General features: G+C 39.7%; 1 protein-coding gene across 11 annotated transcripts in view; it reads right to left on the bottom strand.

Moving 5' to 3' along the window:
• Positions 1-8,833, bottom strand: part of LRMDA (leucine rich melanocyte differentiation associated) — a 656,329-nt gene extending 647,496 nt beyond the window's left edge. For 4 of the 11 annotated variants that reach the window (XR_002438974.1, XR_002438975.1, XM_021397517.1 and 1 more), the window contains exons 1-2: positions 8,684-8,832; positions 4,660-4,760 (exon numbers count right to left, since the gene is read on the bottom strand). Coding sequence is in view for 8 of the 11 variants with exons in the window: in XM_021397517.1 (XP_021253192.1) it covers positions 4,660-4,760; positions 8,684-8,713 (131 nt within the window). In the remaining 3 variants the exon portion in view is untranslated. Of the gene's footprint in view, positions 1-4,659; positions 4,761-8,683 lie in introns of all 11 variants that reach the window. The other 7 variants (XM_021397515.1, XM_021397518.1, XR_002438973.1 and 4 more) reach the window with 6 other exon arrangements.

The following is a 15,380-nucleotide window of genomic DNA, read 5'->3' as shown; positions in this document are numbered from 1 at the left end:
CTACGAGACTCAGAAGTAGCTTTTTGAAGCAGAACAACTCTGCAACTGAAATATGCTTGATGTAAAATACACAGTATTAGTTCATTTCTGAAATAGCTGAAAATCACTATCAACTTCAAACAATTGCTGTAACTCTGGCCATTTTACTACTGATGACCACACCAGTATAGCCACAGAATCACAGCCTAATTTAGGCTGGAAGAGGCATCTAGAGGTCATCTAGTCCAATCCACTGCTCAAAGCAGGGCAACTTCAAAGTTAGATCAGGTCGGTTGGGACTTTGTCCAGTTGCACTTTGAACAGCACCCAGGATGAAAGTTCCACAGCCTCTCTGGGTACCTCTTCCACTCAGTCTTTTTCACTGTGAAGTTTTTCATTACATACAGTTGGAAGTTCCCTTGCTGCAACCTGTGATGACTGCCTCTTGTCCTTTTGGTGTACATCTCTGACAAGAGTTTGGCTTCATCTTCTTCACAACCCTCCCAATAGTCCAAAAGAAAACAAAACACATTAGAAACTTTAAACAAAATGAGGAAAGAAAACAGCACGAGAAGAAATAATTCACAAGAGACTGCAGTGATCTGGGGTTGAAGGAATTTGGTCTACGGTGATGCAAACAGGAGACAGAATAGGGCAGTACTATATCCTGTTGATTACAACCACCATGCTTTCAAATACACACCAGATTTTCCCTTTGTTTCATACACAACAAATTGCTGCTACTCCTCCTTTCTCCCAGCCTCCACATAAGAGGTTTCTTTTTGCCATGCATCTCTCCTCTCTTTCCTCTTTCTCCAGGGCAAAAGAGACAGCAGTCACTTTGCATGGATCCAACTCTTTTGGCAGGCAAAGCAACACGCTGGGTAATGAGGGATAGAGAGCAGTTCTTAGAAAAAGGCAAAATAAAAAGTAAGAGAATTCTCTTGAAGAGCAACTTTTTGTATTTCTCAAATGTTCTTAGACTTACCACATCTGACACAAAGAAAATGAAGTGCCTATATCGGCCCAAATTTTTACTTAATAGCGAGGAAGAGACTCAAATCAGAATTCTTTTCAGAAGTTGGTGAAAGTTTTTTTCTCCATATAAATTTCCCAAGACAAAAACACAAACACTCCTCCCCTCCAGTTTAATTCTCCTCTTTTGTGTGCATTTATTCGTTTACATCACAGCCAAAAGAAAAATAGGAGAAACCTGAGTAAGAAAACTACCACAAATGAGAACGTTGAATCCACATAATTACTCTTAATTGCACAAGCAAAGACTAGAGACAGAAGCACCATCACAACCAATAAGAAATTAGACGATACCCCTAAATTCTTAAAAATCATTATCTAAATACATATCAGCTCAACAACTTATAAGAAGTGAGAAGTCAGATGCTAGTGGTAGTAAAGAATAAATTCCTTACTTTGTTATATTAGCAAGTTAACATCTTCCAGAAACACACAACATCATCTATTGAAATATGTAATTAAGGGACAAATCCAGCACAAGATCTTCGAGCATAAAACAAGTCATAAAACACTGTGTTTGAGTAATTCTTGCCCATTTTCATACACAGTATTAGCAAATCTTCTCATCCTTTTACCAGCATACCTGGACAAGCCTCTGAAGACAAACATTTTTTTGTGAAAAGCCTTAAATGGCAAAATAACTTACCTAGCTCTATCCTAATTTTTGCAACGAAGTTATCTGCACTATCATGGTGTAAAAAATCAGTGAAATTCACTAAAGTAACTGTTCAATCAAGTCTAACATGCATATCAGTTGCGTAAGGATGTTTTCTGCTGGCTCTGCAGCAGAAATCCATCTTTCTGACAAGAATCTCTTAAGTGCACAAGTATGTGCACACACAATAAGGACTAGAAGTCAACAACCACACAGGATTTCTGGATCTGAAAGGACAGCACCATCTTGAAAGAACTGTCTGCTGTCAACTGATCAAGAAGTTAACACATTATTACATTAGACCTCTCTCTCTTTCTCTGCACGCTACTACACTTATTACAGCAATATTATATAACTGGTGTCCACAAATTGAAAAAAAAAAGCTTCCCTCATGTTCAATTTCTTAAATTGTTAATTTGTTATGCTTTCAGAATTTCTATTGATACTCATGTTACACAATATATTGTCTAGTTAGTATACAAGGGTGGTTCCTTTTAAAAATACAATAGTACCCTTACTTACAGAGAGCAGGAAAAACCCTAAGAAAAGCAACACAGAAAAAGTTGCTAAGTACCTATTTCCTCCCTGACTTTAACAACAAGCAAACTTTTCAGCATTCCTCTGGCTCGGATACTACTTGTAGGAAATTAGTGACAACTATACTTGTTTTCTTTCCAAGAACATACACATACTCTGATCTAATACAAATCATATAGTGAAAAGTAACTTATTTACTACTACTAACTTTTCCCTTCTCTTCAGTCAATCTATAATCAGCCAGTTCAGATCAGTTTGCTTCTCCAAGAACAGTAGAGCAGAATTACAAATTGAATTTGGTACCTACACCCAAACAACCTGTAAATCTCCTTGTTTGCTAGTTAGACTTTACAGTCCAAATTCAGGGAAAGTTGAGCAGACACAGTTTTGCAGAAGGCACTCCTTAGAGTCATGTACCATCAGCCACAGCCTCAAGAGACTGAGAACATGCACCCTGTTGATCAATGCTGATTATAACAAGTGCAGCAGTGTATATTTCTCTTTTTGTTAGAGGATGTAACACAATGGAAAGCACTGCAATGACAGCAGAGTAGCAAGGCCCTAGGCTGCAGCAATGAGAATTTGCTCAAATGGAACAGCTGTGAGCACAGAAATAAAGGAAAGAAGCTGCTTATCTTCAGAAGTCCTCAGGTACAGAGGGATCTCCAGAGAGATACCCTCACCTCCACTGCCAACCCTTAAATGAGGTCTGGGAAGGGGTGGATCCTGGCTCCACCCCCTTCCGGTCAGGTGCATGCAATGCACCTGAGCTCCCCTGGGCTGGCCCTGCCTTCCTACCAGGTGCTCAATCACTGGTTCAAGCCCTGACTTAGCATTTCCACTACACAAGTATTCAAGTCAAAAAATTAAATATCAAACACAGAAAGACCCTACAGAATACCACTGGCTTCAGCTGGAGTTTAAGATTTAAGTTTTACAGATCATCTAATCTTACAGGTCTGATTCAACTTAAGTTACATCCAGCAGAGTTTACTGAAAATAGCTCAGTCAAAGATTAAAAGACTATCACAAGTATCTCAACTAACAAATCAAATTCCTCTCTTCCTCCTAGCCTCTACCTTCTGTGTCCAAATACTAGAACTGATATGCTAATTTTTAGAACTACTTCAATTTCCCACCTAGTAAATCCTAACAATCTGACAATTCACAATCATCATCATACACCTTCTTCCCATACCAGAGCAATCCAATGGTAGACATGAAAAGCTACTGCACATTATGTGTCTATTTAAAGGATGACTAGCTAAGTGCCTTATATTAGCATATTATTAATGCCAGCAAATCACAATATTATTTTTATCCATAGCAGGAGCGAGAACTCTTGATCTTCTTCATTCAACTTACACATTTGTTGACAGAAATTTCTTGTAGAAAGCCAAACTACTTTTTAAAGATATATTTTAAATGTAGAGTTTCTTCCTCTATGAAAACAATGGACAACAATCTCTCTTCTGATTACAATTTCCATAGGTATACAGTCACAAGACAGATATATGATAAGTTTAAGATAACGGCAATCCACAGATTAAGTGTCTCCTTTTCTCTGCTACCTCTTGCATACAGGAATCAGTCTTTCTTATTAGTGTTACAAAAGATAAAACCCGTGACTGCTCTCCCTAGGAGAACAAGACACTAGCATGTTACTTTTACGTCACTCACTCCTCGCAGGTAGACTCTGGGCTTACCCTCCAATGAAACATAAGGAAAAAGTAAGAATCTTCAGTTCTAACACTAAAAAAACTATACTTTCTTAAATAGATGACTATATTCCACTCCTTTCTCCCTACTTACCTACAGTGTTCCAAATCTGAAAGATACAATGCTGAACCTCACCAGGCTTTTCATACAACGATTAAATGAAAATGGATATTGTTTAGTATTTCCTTAATGACCAGTGGGAATACCATAGAATTATAAATCAATCCATATGTTAAAATCATTCAGAATTTATTTATAAATTCATACTGCATTTAGCTTTAGCACTTATCTATATAGCTGCACAAAATAAAACCATACATAGTCTGAGAAAACAGTATTACAAATCATCTACAATAACCCAAGATCCACAAATAAAAAAGGAAACAGAGTAGCATACACTTACTAGTTTTTCGGTTAAGAATAATTCATATTTCATCCCATTCTTCACTTCTTCAGGTAACATTGCTTATTTTCCATTTTGAAGAGAGAATAAACCACACCAGGCATCTTTTACGTTTACAGCAGATATTTACAGACTCACCTGGTTGCTTGTGTTCCGAAAGGGCAAGAAGAGGAGACAAACATTGATAAAACAGCATCACTCATCTGGTAACAACTGAATGTACCTCACGTATATATATATATGTGTTTCTATTTTGAGAAAAAAAAAAGTATTCTGGGATTGGAGTGGGTGTCCCATATTGCACTTGAAAAACCTATACATTACAACATACCTTAACAAGTTGAAGCTAAGATCTAGTCTTTTTGCCATATGTCCATATTTTCTTCCCAGGAATTCAGGAATTTCTTCACAGTCTTGACTAATGTAGGACACCTGAGAATGGAAGCAAAAAGGACGCATGTCTTAAGTGGATTATTTACAGTTTCCTGTCCAGAGTCTGTCTCATTGATCCAATGACAACATACAGTATAATGAACATTCATTACAGCTTCAAGCTACATCATTTTTACTGCTGCAGAATCTATCACAAACTCATTTTTCTATCAATGCAATCAGCTTAATTCTTAACACATGCTTAGTTCTATTTACAACATAGCAGATTTTTCTGACTTCAGGTAAAAATAATTGGATCAAACACATTGCATTTATTCCTTTTAGTAGTGTATCACATTCCATTCCACTGTTAACACTTGAATTTAGTATTACATCGGATTACCCTTCTGAATACTCCAAAAGAAAAATTTTTGAAAGATCAGAAGTCTTTCAAATGACTTTCTAGTTTGCCTTTCAGTATGGAAACCACTAAAGGAACATTGCAAAAACTTTGGTCCAAAAATACATAATCAGTACAAAGTCAATTTGTTCTCATACGCATTCCTTGGGGAGATTATTATTTCCAGTGATATGCTAGGGACAGAGCAAGAAGGCCACTCAAGATGGGAGAAACTAAATATGCAGGTTTGTTCGGACAGTGATGTAAGTCTTAAGGATTTCTGCCTTCAACACCACTGTTGTTTCACTCCCCTTTGTACCCTAAATACTAATGTCTTTCCTCCTTTCAATACTTACCTACCTAAACCACCTTCAACGAACAGAGGAAGAATTAACAGTAGTAAAAATATTCTATCCTTATTTCTCTTCAGCCATGGTGAAGTAAGTGATGATATTTCCAGAAAAACACAAACAATAAGATGGCTAAATTTTATGTGTTCTATCAGGTGTGTTGACTTGGAAGTCTGGTTTGATTTCTTCGAAGAATCCACACAAAGTCTGCCAAACATATTGTCATGAACTCTTCACGTCTGTATTGACTCATCCAAAATTGACATTTCAAATATTTTGCTAAAGAAACGTTAGTTGCCCTTAAATGGCAACTTGCTATTTAAATGGATTTCATCGCTGTGTTAGATCACTATCTATATGATACAGCTGTTATCTAGATACCGAATACAATTTCAAGACCACATCCCACTGGCCTACTGGGTGTAAGATGAAAAATATGCCAGAAGTTCAAATCTTTTTTTGATAGTATTTAACTTTCTGGTAAATAGAGACTCCTTTGCAGATCAGACCGATGGCACGTACTTCAGCAAATCATACCCATTTCTTACACGTTAACAATGACTGCAATCTGATCATATGATATCACACTAAATTTAACTCACTTTGTTCCATACCTTAAGCAAACAAACCTCACTGCAGTGGAATATTTTTATGATCAGAAAACAGGTAGCTTGAAGTTCAGTTCAACAACTTTTTCCCCTCTTGTTAAGCCATACCTGTTCTTACAATAAATTCTACTAGATATACACATGACTTTAGGAACTTAATATAAGGACCCGAGAAAGCTTTTAGCTAATTTACATCCTAATAGTTTGGACATAACAGACACGATTTTCCACATTCCACTGAAATAAACATGTATGTATATTTATTTATTTTTCCTTCAGTTTTCATCCAGGAGAACCACAACACATTTTACAATATATATGAAGTACACAAACAAGAATTGCTTCATTCTTCACAGAAAGGTAGACTTCTATAAAGAGATGCTTGCAAGCCCTTGAAGAGACACCACTTCAGCAGCAGAATATTTTGGATTAAGCAGTAATTCAGCGTAACATGTAATGGATGCAACTAAAATATACTCCTAATGTTCATGGACATCATAAGACAATCTCATGCAAGTACAGCCGCAGCAAGAGCACCAACCACCACCTCTCGCCTCCCCCACAGGGGTGGAGATGGAGCAAGAGATTCCAACCTGCATTCCCACTGCTCCAGAAACTTACCTGCCCTCAGCTATTCTAGTTCCACAAGAACAGAAGTTGAAGAAAAAAGTTCATTTAAACGTGTTTTGAAGCACACAAGAGGCAAAATACATAAGATGTTGTAAAGCTTCAGCCTTTGAACCGCTACACTATACAAATATACTTGCACAAGTGGTACAAACAGATTAGTCACAGATGTATTTGTAGGTGGCATACAGTTGTCATGCTGAGGCCTTGTGAAAGGAATTTTACTTGCACGAGGTCCACTTCAGCTCATTCACTGAACGAGCACCTTTTTGAATTAAAGCCAAGAGATTTATTTTCCTACAAAGTACACTCACTTCAGATCTCTACCCCTTCTACATAAACTTGCTTGGGATACTCAAGAGCTCTCTTGACTGTAACAACAGCAGCAACTGACAGATCACCAGCTACGCAATACACAATAAGACTTTTCCAACAAGTTTTTGAGAGTATTATTTCTTCACTTTCCTGCTGCTCGAACAATGTTGATATGTAGCAAGGCTTCAGCAGTCTGGACAAGCAAAAAATAATGTTTCTTCATTTTTAGTCCTTCATTTCAAAATAATTTGCTCAGAAAAACAATCAAATATATACAATCTTCCTTTTGCATCCATCTCAAATAACCTTAAAACAAGTATGAGCTTTCAAGTGCATATCTGAAGATGTCATCACTGAGAGATGAGAGCAAATACGCCTTGACCAAGACAACTTCGCTCTTTTGGTACAAGGCACACCAGTAACAGCAGGTTTCTCCGATTCTCTCTACCCAGCACAGAACACCCCATGGGATGAGAACTAGATGTAGATGTCTCCATTGCCTAATTCTCCATCTCAAACTGGATGCAGGTGGTCACCATCAAACACTCTTATCATTGGTACCCAGCTCAGTATCCCAAAGAAATGCTTGGAAACATTCCCACAGCTCCCAGCATCAGATTGGCCGTGGGCAGCTCAGACCTTCTTGCAGACTCTTCAATACACTGTATACAATTCAGGAAAAAAATATGCTTTTACAAAATATTTGAAACATAACAAATTAATGTCAGACAATAGCAGTCACACCTCTCTCTGGCTTTACTTTCAGAGGCTGTGAACAAGCCCAGCTCCCTCAGCCTGTCTTTGTAGGTGAAGTGAATATTCATGGCCCTCCTCTGGACTTATTTCAAAAAAATACTGTCCTCCACTGAAGGGCACCACATCTGGAGAACATTTCCAGTCAGTTGGGCACAGCATGACACCATAACCTGCTAGCAGGTGGGATGTTAGGCACAAAGCCAAATGAAAGCTAAGTTTCACTTGGAGGGATTTAGTCCAGGCCCAAGGGAACACAAAATGCTCCTCTGGGCCACAGCTCACCACACAGACCACAGGAACCATTTCCTGCGGCAGCTGCGCACTTAGCCACTTGCCTCCCTATCACATGTACGCTTACAGGAATTCCACACTAAAACAGAAACCAGAGTAAAGGAACAACCCAAGGGTCAGCAGTCCAGTCAATGGCATACCATTTTCTGGAAGAACCAAAGCTTCAGTCCTTTCTTCCCACAGCCCACAGGGTCCGCAGGCTAACTTAGTGCTGGAGCAACTAGGCTGTGTTTGGGGCACCACTAGGCCACCAGACCCCACACCCGCCCTGACCGACAGATGCAGAACTTGGACTGGGGGTCCCTGTGAAAATCGAGGTGCTCCCCAGCAAAGCCTCAGGAACGAGCCTGTTGCACCTGGCGGGCCTGCAGGAGCTGCGACACGGACAGAACGAGAACCCCCTGCACCCAAGCGCCCGCTGCGGAGGCACACAGCGCCCTGTGCCGGGCCACGGGGCAGCGCGATCGCGGCGGGCTCCACGCGCAGCCCTCGGCGCTCCGAACTCCCGCACGGGCGGGCGGGAAGTAGCAGTGCCTCCGCGGGGCTCCCAGCGGCAGCAGACGGCCCCCCGCTGCGGTGGCGGGGCGGAGCGCCGGCGGCAGGTGGTGCGGAGCGCGGCGGGACGCGGACACTTACTTGGGCTCCGCTCACCACCAGCCCTGCCATGGTGGAGGGGGCCGGGACGGTACTCCGCAGGCGGCAGCGACTCGGGGCTGGGCCGGGGCTCGCGCCGCCGCTTCCTCGCGGCAGTCAGCTGACACGGGCGGAAGCGCGGCCGGGCCGCGGGAGGGGGTGGTGGCCGAGAGGGCTCCCGCCGCCACCTGCGGCCCCTCGGCTCCCGGCCGGCCCCGCCGGCAGGCGAGGTCCTATTGGGGCTCTCCGGACCGGGCTCATCCGCGGGGCGGTAGGGCCAGCCGGCGGCTGGCCGGGAGCGAGGCTCCGCGCCCGAGGGCGGCTCCGCACCCCTCCGCCTTGCCCTGGGCCGAGGCTTGGCACCGCGCAGGGACCCCGGGTGGTAGGCCCGTGCCAGGACCGGCCCCGGGCACGAGCAAAGATGGCAAAGAGCCATCGGATGGGCAGCGACAGGTTGGATTCCCTTCCCTATGAGGATCTAGACTTGCTTTCCACCTACAGAGCAACTCATTAATTTGGAGCATGAACTCGTGTTGGAAAAGATGTGTGTTGCTGTTATAGCAACACGTGCAGATACAGTACCGGACACATCTATGGTGCTGTCTTTTTGTCTGTACAATATAGGGCAATTTGCATGGAGAACAGAACTCCTGTTGGAATTACCAGGAATGCCTATTAAAGCGGTTCTTCCAGGGCATGAGAGTTTGCTCAATAAAGTAGACAAACAACAGCAGGCTGCTGATGGTTGGGTAGCGTGGGGAAATCAAAGGTTTTCTGAAAGAATTTTGAGACTTTTGAAGACACTTAGCTTTCTCAAGCTTGGCTCCTAAATCCTATTAGTCACCTACCTACCTCTTTAGCTGCCTAAGCACCTTTAAAAATCTGGCTCTTTATTGCTAATAGAGCATAACTCACTCTTGCTGAAAAGCAGAAGCATGCTGCGAGGGGAAATAAGTTGCAGGAAGATATGTATTCTACACTGCAAACCACTTTCTACAGTTTATTCACCAGCACAGCAGAAACTAATACTATACTTGCTGCTCTGCCTCATCATTTCAACAGAATACATTCCTGCTACAACTGTGGCATCTCCCTTTTCCTAAAGCCATTCCTCCCTTTGCTCTGACCACTGGACAGGAAACAATGAGCAAAGAGCCAAGGGAAAAAATAAATTTGCACACCCCTGGTTATTTTAATGCACTGCATTAAAATGAGAAATGAGCCAACGTGCAGAAAATCAAGACACAAACAGTGAACAAACTGTTCTTCTGCATTGCATAGATCTATTTTTCTTCAAATAGTCCGAGAGAGAAGAATCAAACCCTTCATCCACAGTGAATATGCAGATCCTACACTGATGAATAAAAGTTCTATTTCTCTGTGTAAGAGTTCTCCATCAAGGCGTACTTACTAGTTCAGGTCATCACTCAGCATGCTTCAAACAATCACTGCCTGTGTTTATTTATTAGATCATGTAGCAAATAATGCATGCCAAGAAAAACAAGTGCTATGTGAACTGTAAATTTAAATGAAGCAATACAGTCTACTCTATCTACCTCTTTTTGTCTCTTCTTTAGTTACGAGTGTGTGATTCCCATCAGAATCCCACATAACTCAAAGCACAAAGTGGCCTCCTGCTATAGGCAGCTGTATTTGTCTTAATGGAGTAAATTCAGTTCAATACTGCACTCCTGTAAAATTGGAATAACTACACTGAAAACAATTTAGCACATCATTATCCATATTATTAGTATTAATTTTAGTAGAGTGCTAGCTGTCACTGTAGAGAGATCTCTGAAGAAAAAAAAACCCTGCCTGAGTAGTTTACTAAGTAGCACAGACAAATAATAAGTCTGTTTTTTCCACCTTCTTACATTGCCGATTGCATTAACCTGCCATTGATCCTCCTACTTACTAGGCAAGACCTTGTCTAGAGGGAGAAGTTGCAGGTCCCGCTCCCTAAACTCGGTGACTTAAATCGACTTTATCATCTTTTCAATCAGTTTAGCTGAATTTTGTAAATTACAAAAACAATTTAAGGAGGTGGTAAACTGTTTTAAGTGCACCTGGCTTATAATCATTCTTTTTAAACCAGTTAAACATTTTCTTGTATAGACATGGCCTAGATTATTATCTGTCATGGACAAAATAATGTATCCAGATCCTGTGGCGTGCAACAAACAAGGGGTGCTACCAGCCTGTTCTACTGTACAGGAAGGGAAACATACAAGCGCTATAGCAGAGACGAGAGATGACTGCCTTGTTGTGACCCTAGACTTCGAAAACTTACATCTCGAATGTGCTAACTCTGCTGCCAACTTCCTAAATGACAATGGGCAAACTTCTCAGTATTTTGTTTGTTTTGGAATCTCAGTTGTGTTCTGTAATTTCTATCACCTGCGCAACATTTTCAGAAGGAAAAGTCGCAGCTGCAGCTGTCTGCCACTGGAGAAGTATTTTGTGACATCTAATCTGAAATTGCAACTAAGTTATAACATTGTGGTAGATTTCAAATGCATCAGTCAATGTGCTCATGAGTTGTTGCCTCATGTTATTATGAAGCTAAAATACATTACACTGTTACATAAATACAGTGGGGTATTTTTAGATGTTGAGCCTGCTGATCATCAGCCTCATTTTATAGCATGGATTCTAGATCACTAAGCAGCAGCCTCTGGTTTTAGAATGCCTGTAGGGCCGAGGTGGGTTCTCCATCCCATTTCCTCATAACCTCTCCATGGTCACACAGGTAAAACCACAGGATGGTACACGGTGTGTACTCACTGTATCCTCTCTCTTGAGCAGAGGAACACGTACTTCTAGTGGATGAAATACTAGTTTGTACAGGTGGAGGAGCCATTGAACCAGTTTCTTTTTCTTCAAGCTGTTGAACCAGTTTCTGCACAGCTGAGACACAGGCCCGTAGAGAGGAAGAGGGACTACCTTCATATTGCTGAAGTAGGCTAGCCACTTATCCACCATTGGTCTTTCATTATCTTCCAGTTAATTCCTGCCAGGGTGCTGGCATACAGCGATGGTGCATTCCATACGACTCTCCGCTACATCGGTCACGATGCTGATCTATCAGATGCTGATCATCAGCGTCATTTTATAGCAAGGATTCTAGACCATTAAGAAGCTGCCTCTGGTTTTAGAATGTTTTTTCACCTTACAGTCTGTATTTATTCTTTTGAGCATCACAAAATCTAACTTCCTGAGTCCTGGCCCTGTATAACCTGAGTCATTGGAATGTTTTCTTAAGCTTTGATAGATCTGCCTACACAAGTAAGGCTTTAAAGGACTAAATTTGCACAGAATATATTTTTATTGGTGGTTGCTTAGAAGCTGAAAGTTTTGTGAGGATTCTTTGTTCAGATTGGAATGATATATAGCAGTGGGGCTCAGCTGACCTTTGAAATGTCTTTTTTGCCATTCATATACACACAAAATACAAAAAAAATCACTTTTTATTTAAATTATTAGGGTTTCACCTCACAGTTAGAAGCGGAAACTGACAGTTCTGTATGGGCCATTCAAATATGGTTTCCTTACATTTTCAGCAATGTATTGCCTAAAACTTCCATAGTGCTCAACATGACTTAGATATAGGGAAAAAAAAAAAATTAAGTCAGTTTTCTTCTATGTAGAGCTACAATAAATTAGTTACACTAATCTGCTCAGTATATGTAATTCCACACACACACATATATATATATATATTATACCTTGAGCAGACCTATTCCTTGATAAAAGAGCTCTGGATAAAATAAAATAAAATAAAATAAAATAAAATAAAATAAAATAAAATAAAATAAAATAAAATAAAATAAAATAAAATAAAATAAAATAAAATAATAAAATCATGCCCATATTATAAAATCTAGCCCCTAAACAACTGGCAAGCAGTGTATTCAGAGCATGGCAGATACCTGGCATTTGCTTTTCTCAGTTCTTCACACAGTGACAGAACTTTAATTTTAGTAGTTATGAACCTAAAGTGTATACATGGTAACAGTTTTGAAATCTTAGCATCCATTGGTTAAAATAATTAGCTAACATATCAGTAAATTTAGCATAGCACCTAGAATGAAATAAATCATATTATTTTAATATAAAACTTACATATATGAGTGTTTTTCTATCTAAAAGGTATGTCAAAGGTTTATAAGGGCAAAAAGTAACAATATTGAATGCTTTACTAACTAAAAGTTCTTAAAGCATTTCAGATCAAGCTGACCTAACTGAACAGTTTTCCATCTTACAGCACACTATGTATGCCTGTATGTCTATGTACACAATCATCTTACATTTTAAAGTAAGTCAAACAACAGCCTACTGCCTTCTAAAACAGCCTAGAATTTCACTGGACAAAATGATGTGCTGTGAACAAACTAGGTTTTCTTGTTTTTTCATTTCAACAAAAAAAGTCTCAGCCAACTCACAGAATTCTCCCCATCTGACCATCAGAAATCTTGGCTCCGTGTTTACACGTATAACTCACTTGTTGATGTTCGCAAAAAAAACATTGGCTCAAAATATTTGTTAGTAAGTTTCCAAAGGAATACAATGCTGAATACAAAATGGATCAATTTAACTTGAAGAGCTTGACTGTACTGCAGACATTTTTATCCATGTTACCAAAGGAAGGGGAACATTTTATTCACATATATCTTCACTCAGAACTGTTTTTAATCCCAAATAGTTAAAGGTGATGTTTAATGTTCAAACTAATATATTCAGATGCCTCCCAGGAAAGCACATATTAGCACACTCTGCCATGAAACAAACAAGAAAAACATGAACATGATGGAACAAAGACAAAACATGACAAAGTCCATAGATTAATCTCATTGACCAAGACAAAAAGAAATAAAGTAATGATGACTTCATTTGCTGTTTCTATTCTGAACTGCTGGAAATTAAATTTTACTTTTCCTATTTCAAACCTATTTCTTGTATTTCCACTTATAAAGCCATTTAACAGCTAATGATAACTCAAAAGGATTTGAAGAGCAGGTTATGCATGCATGTACACTCAATACACTACTATAACTTCTCTTGAATTATGTTGTTGTAACAGTATGATACAGTTCTATAAAACTCAAAGATAAGAACATCCACATTCTTTCTTTTTCTTTTTCCTTTCCTCTGCTGCTGAATTAAAATGATGGTAGAGTGATCAGTGTTTCTTTTTTTTTTTTTTCCTCTCTCTCTCAGAAGTGAATATCCATAGTGCATATCTGAAACTCCACAGGACACTTCTTCATAGAAATCATAGAATGGCTTGGGTTGGAAGGGACCTCAAAGATCATCTCGTTCCAACTCAGCTGCACTAGATCAGACTGCCCAGGGATCCATCAAGGCTGGCCTTGAAGGCCCCCGGGGACAGGGCATTCACAGCCTCTCTGGGGTCTCTTTCTCCAGAAAAGAAGTCAATGAAAAGCAGTAGAACAGCAGTATTCCATTGTGAGCCCACATAATACTTGTGACTTTGCTTTGAGTTTAATACTCTTACTTACTGACCTTGATTTAGATTTTTCTCTTCTTCTGGGGACTCCTACAACAGAAAGGAGAGCTAACATTTTTACTTTCTTTTATGGTTTTTGCATTTTTTTTTCTTTTCTTGCAACAGAGACCCAAATATCCCAATCTGAAATGCTTCTAAGAAAACCTGTTTCATCTTTAATTAACACTTCCTCTAATTCCATTTAAATTAGGAAGTAGGTTATCTGGTAAAAATTGCAGATGCTAAAGCAGGCCCAGACCTCTATGTGGAGGGTGGAACTGTGGCACAAGGAGCTGCTGTTCCCTCTTATCTATGCAGTAGCGCACACATAGTGCAGCACACGTGCACTATGTGACATCTGTTCTTCTACTCTGTTTAAAGAAGAGCTAGCATTGCACTAAAATTGGTGACAAACTGCTGCTAAGTTCTAGAGAACTCCACTTTATATTTACAATTAGCAGAGAGCAGCTAGATTCTGTGACAGATTCTATGGCTTTCAGAGTGGCTTAGATCATACTGTCATACATTTTGGCCACAATCTTCACATTCTATCCTAAATCAGAATCTGACTCTTTGATTTCTCCCCTGTCATCAAGTAGAGCAGAGTTATGTCTAAAATCACCTCTGTGATATATTTAATTATTATTTTCCTATTACATAGCAGCAGTGTGGTATGAGCACAGTGAGGATACACGGTGATTGTGAACAAACACAGCTCTGACAGGAGTTTGCTCACTATTTTATTGCAAAGACACCTTGAAGTTCAGCATCTCCTAACATCTTTAGAAAACTTCACTTTGTAACCTTATTAATATTTTTCCAAGGTAACTTTGCAAATAGGCTTTATAATTTGATATACTATAAGGTAAGAATTTTCAAAACACAGAACAACCTTAAAGCTTTGAACACAGACGGAAAATACATTCCTGAAAATTTCTACCCATTAATCTGGTTTCCAATGAAGATAACAACAGTTTTGTCCACCATGGTATGGCCCAAATATAATTAAAATCCATTATGTCACATTATATAGCATACTATAGCTTTTAGGGTAGAATTTCATCCAATTAGTGACATGTTCCACAACTAAAACATAGCAACAATTAATTGCACAATTCTCCCTACTTTCTATCCTACAGAAAAAAAAAAAAAAAAAAAAAAAAAAAAAACAGAGGCACAGAAAGGCTGGATTAT

The sequence above is a fragment of the Numida meleagris genome, chromosome 5 (genome assembly GCF_002078875.1).
Source record: "Numida meleagris isolate 19003 breed g44 Domestic line chromosome 5, NumMel1.0, whole genome shotgun sequence".
Classification (NCBI taxonomy): domain Eukaryota; kingdom Metazoa; phylum Chordata; class Aves; order Galliformes; family Numididae; genus Numida; species Numida meleagris.
The sequence above is the reverse complement of the archived record's forward strand: the minus strand, read 5'-3'. Positions and strand labels throughout refer to the sequence as shown.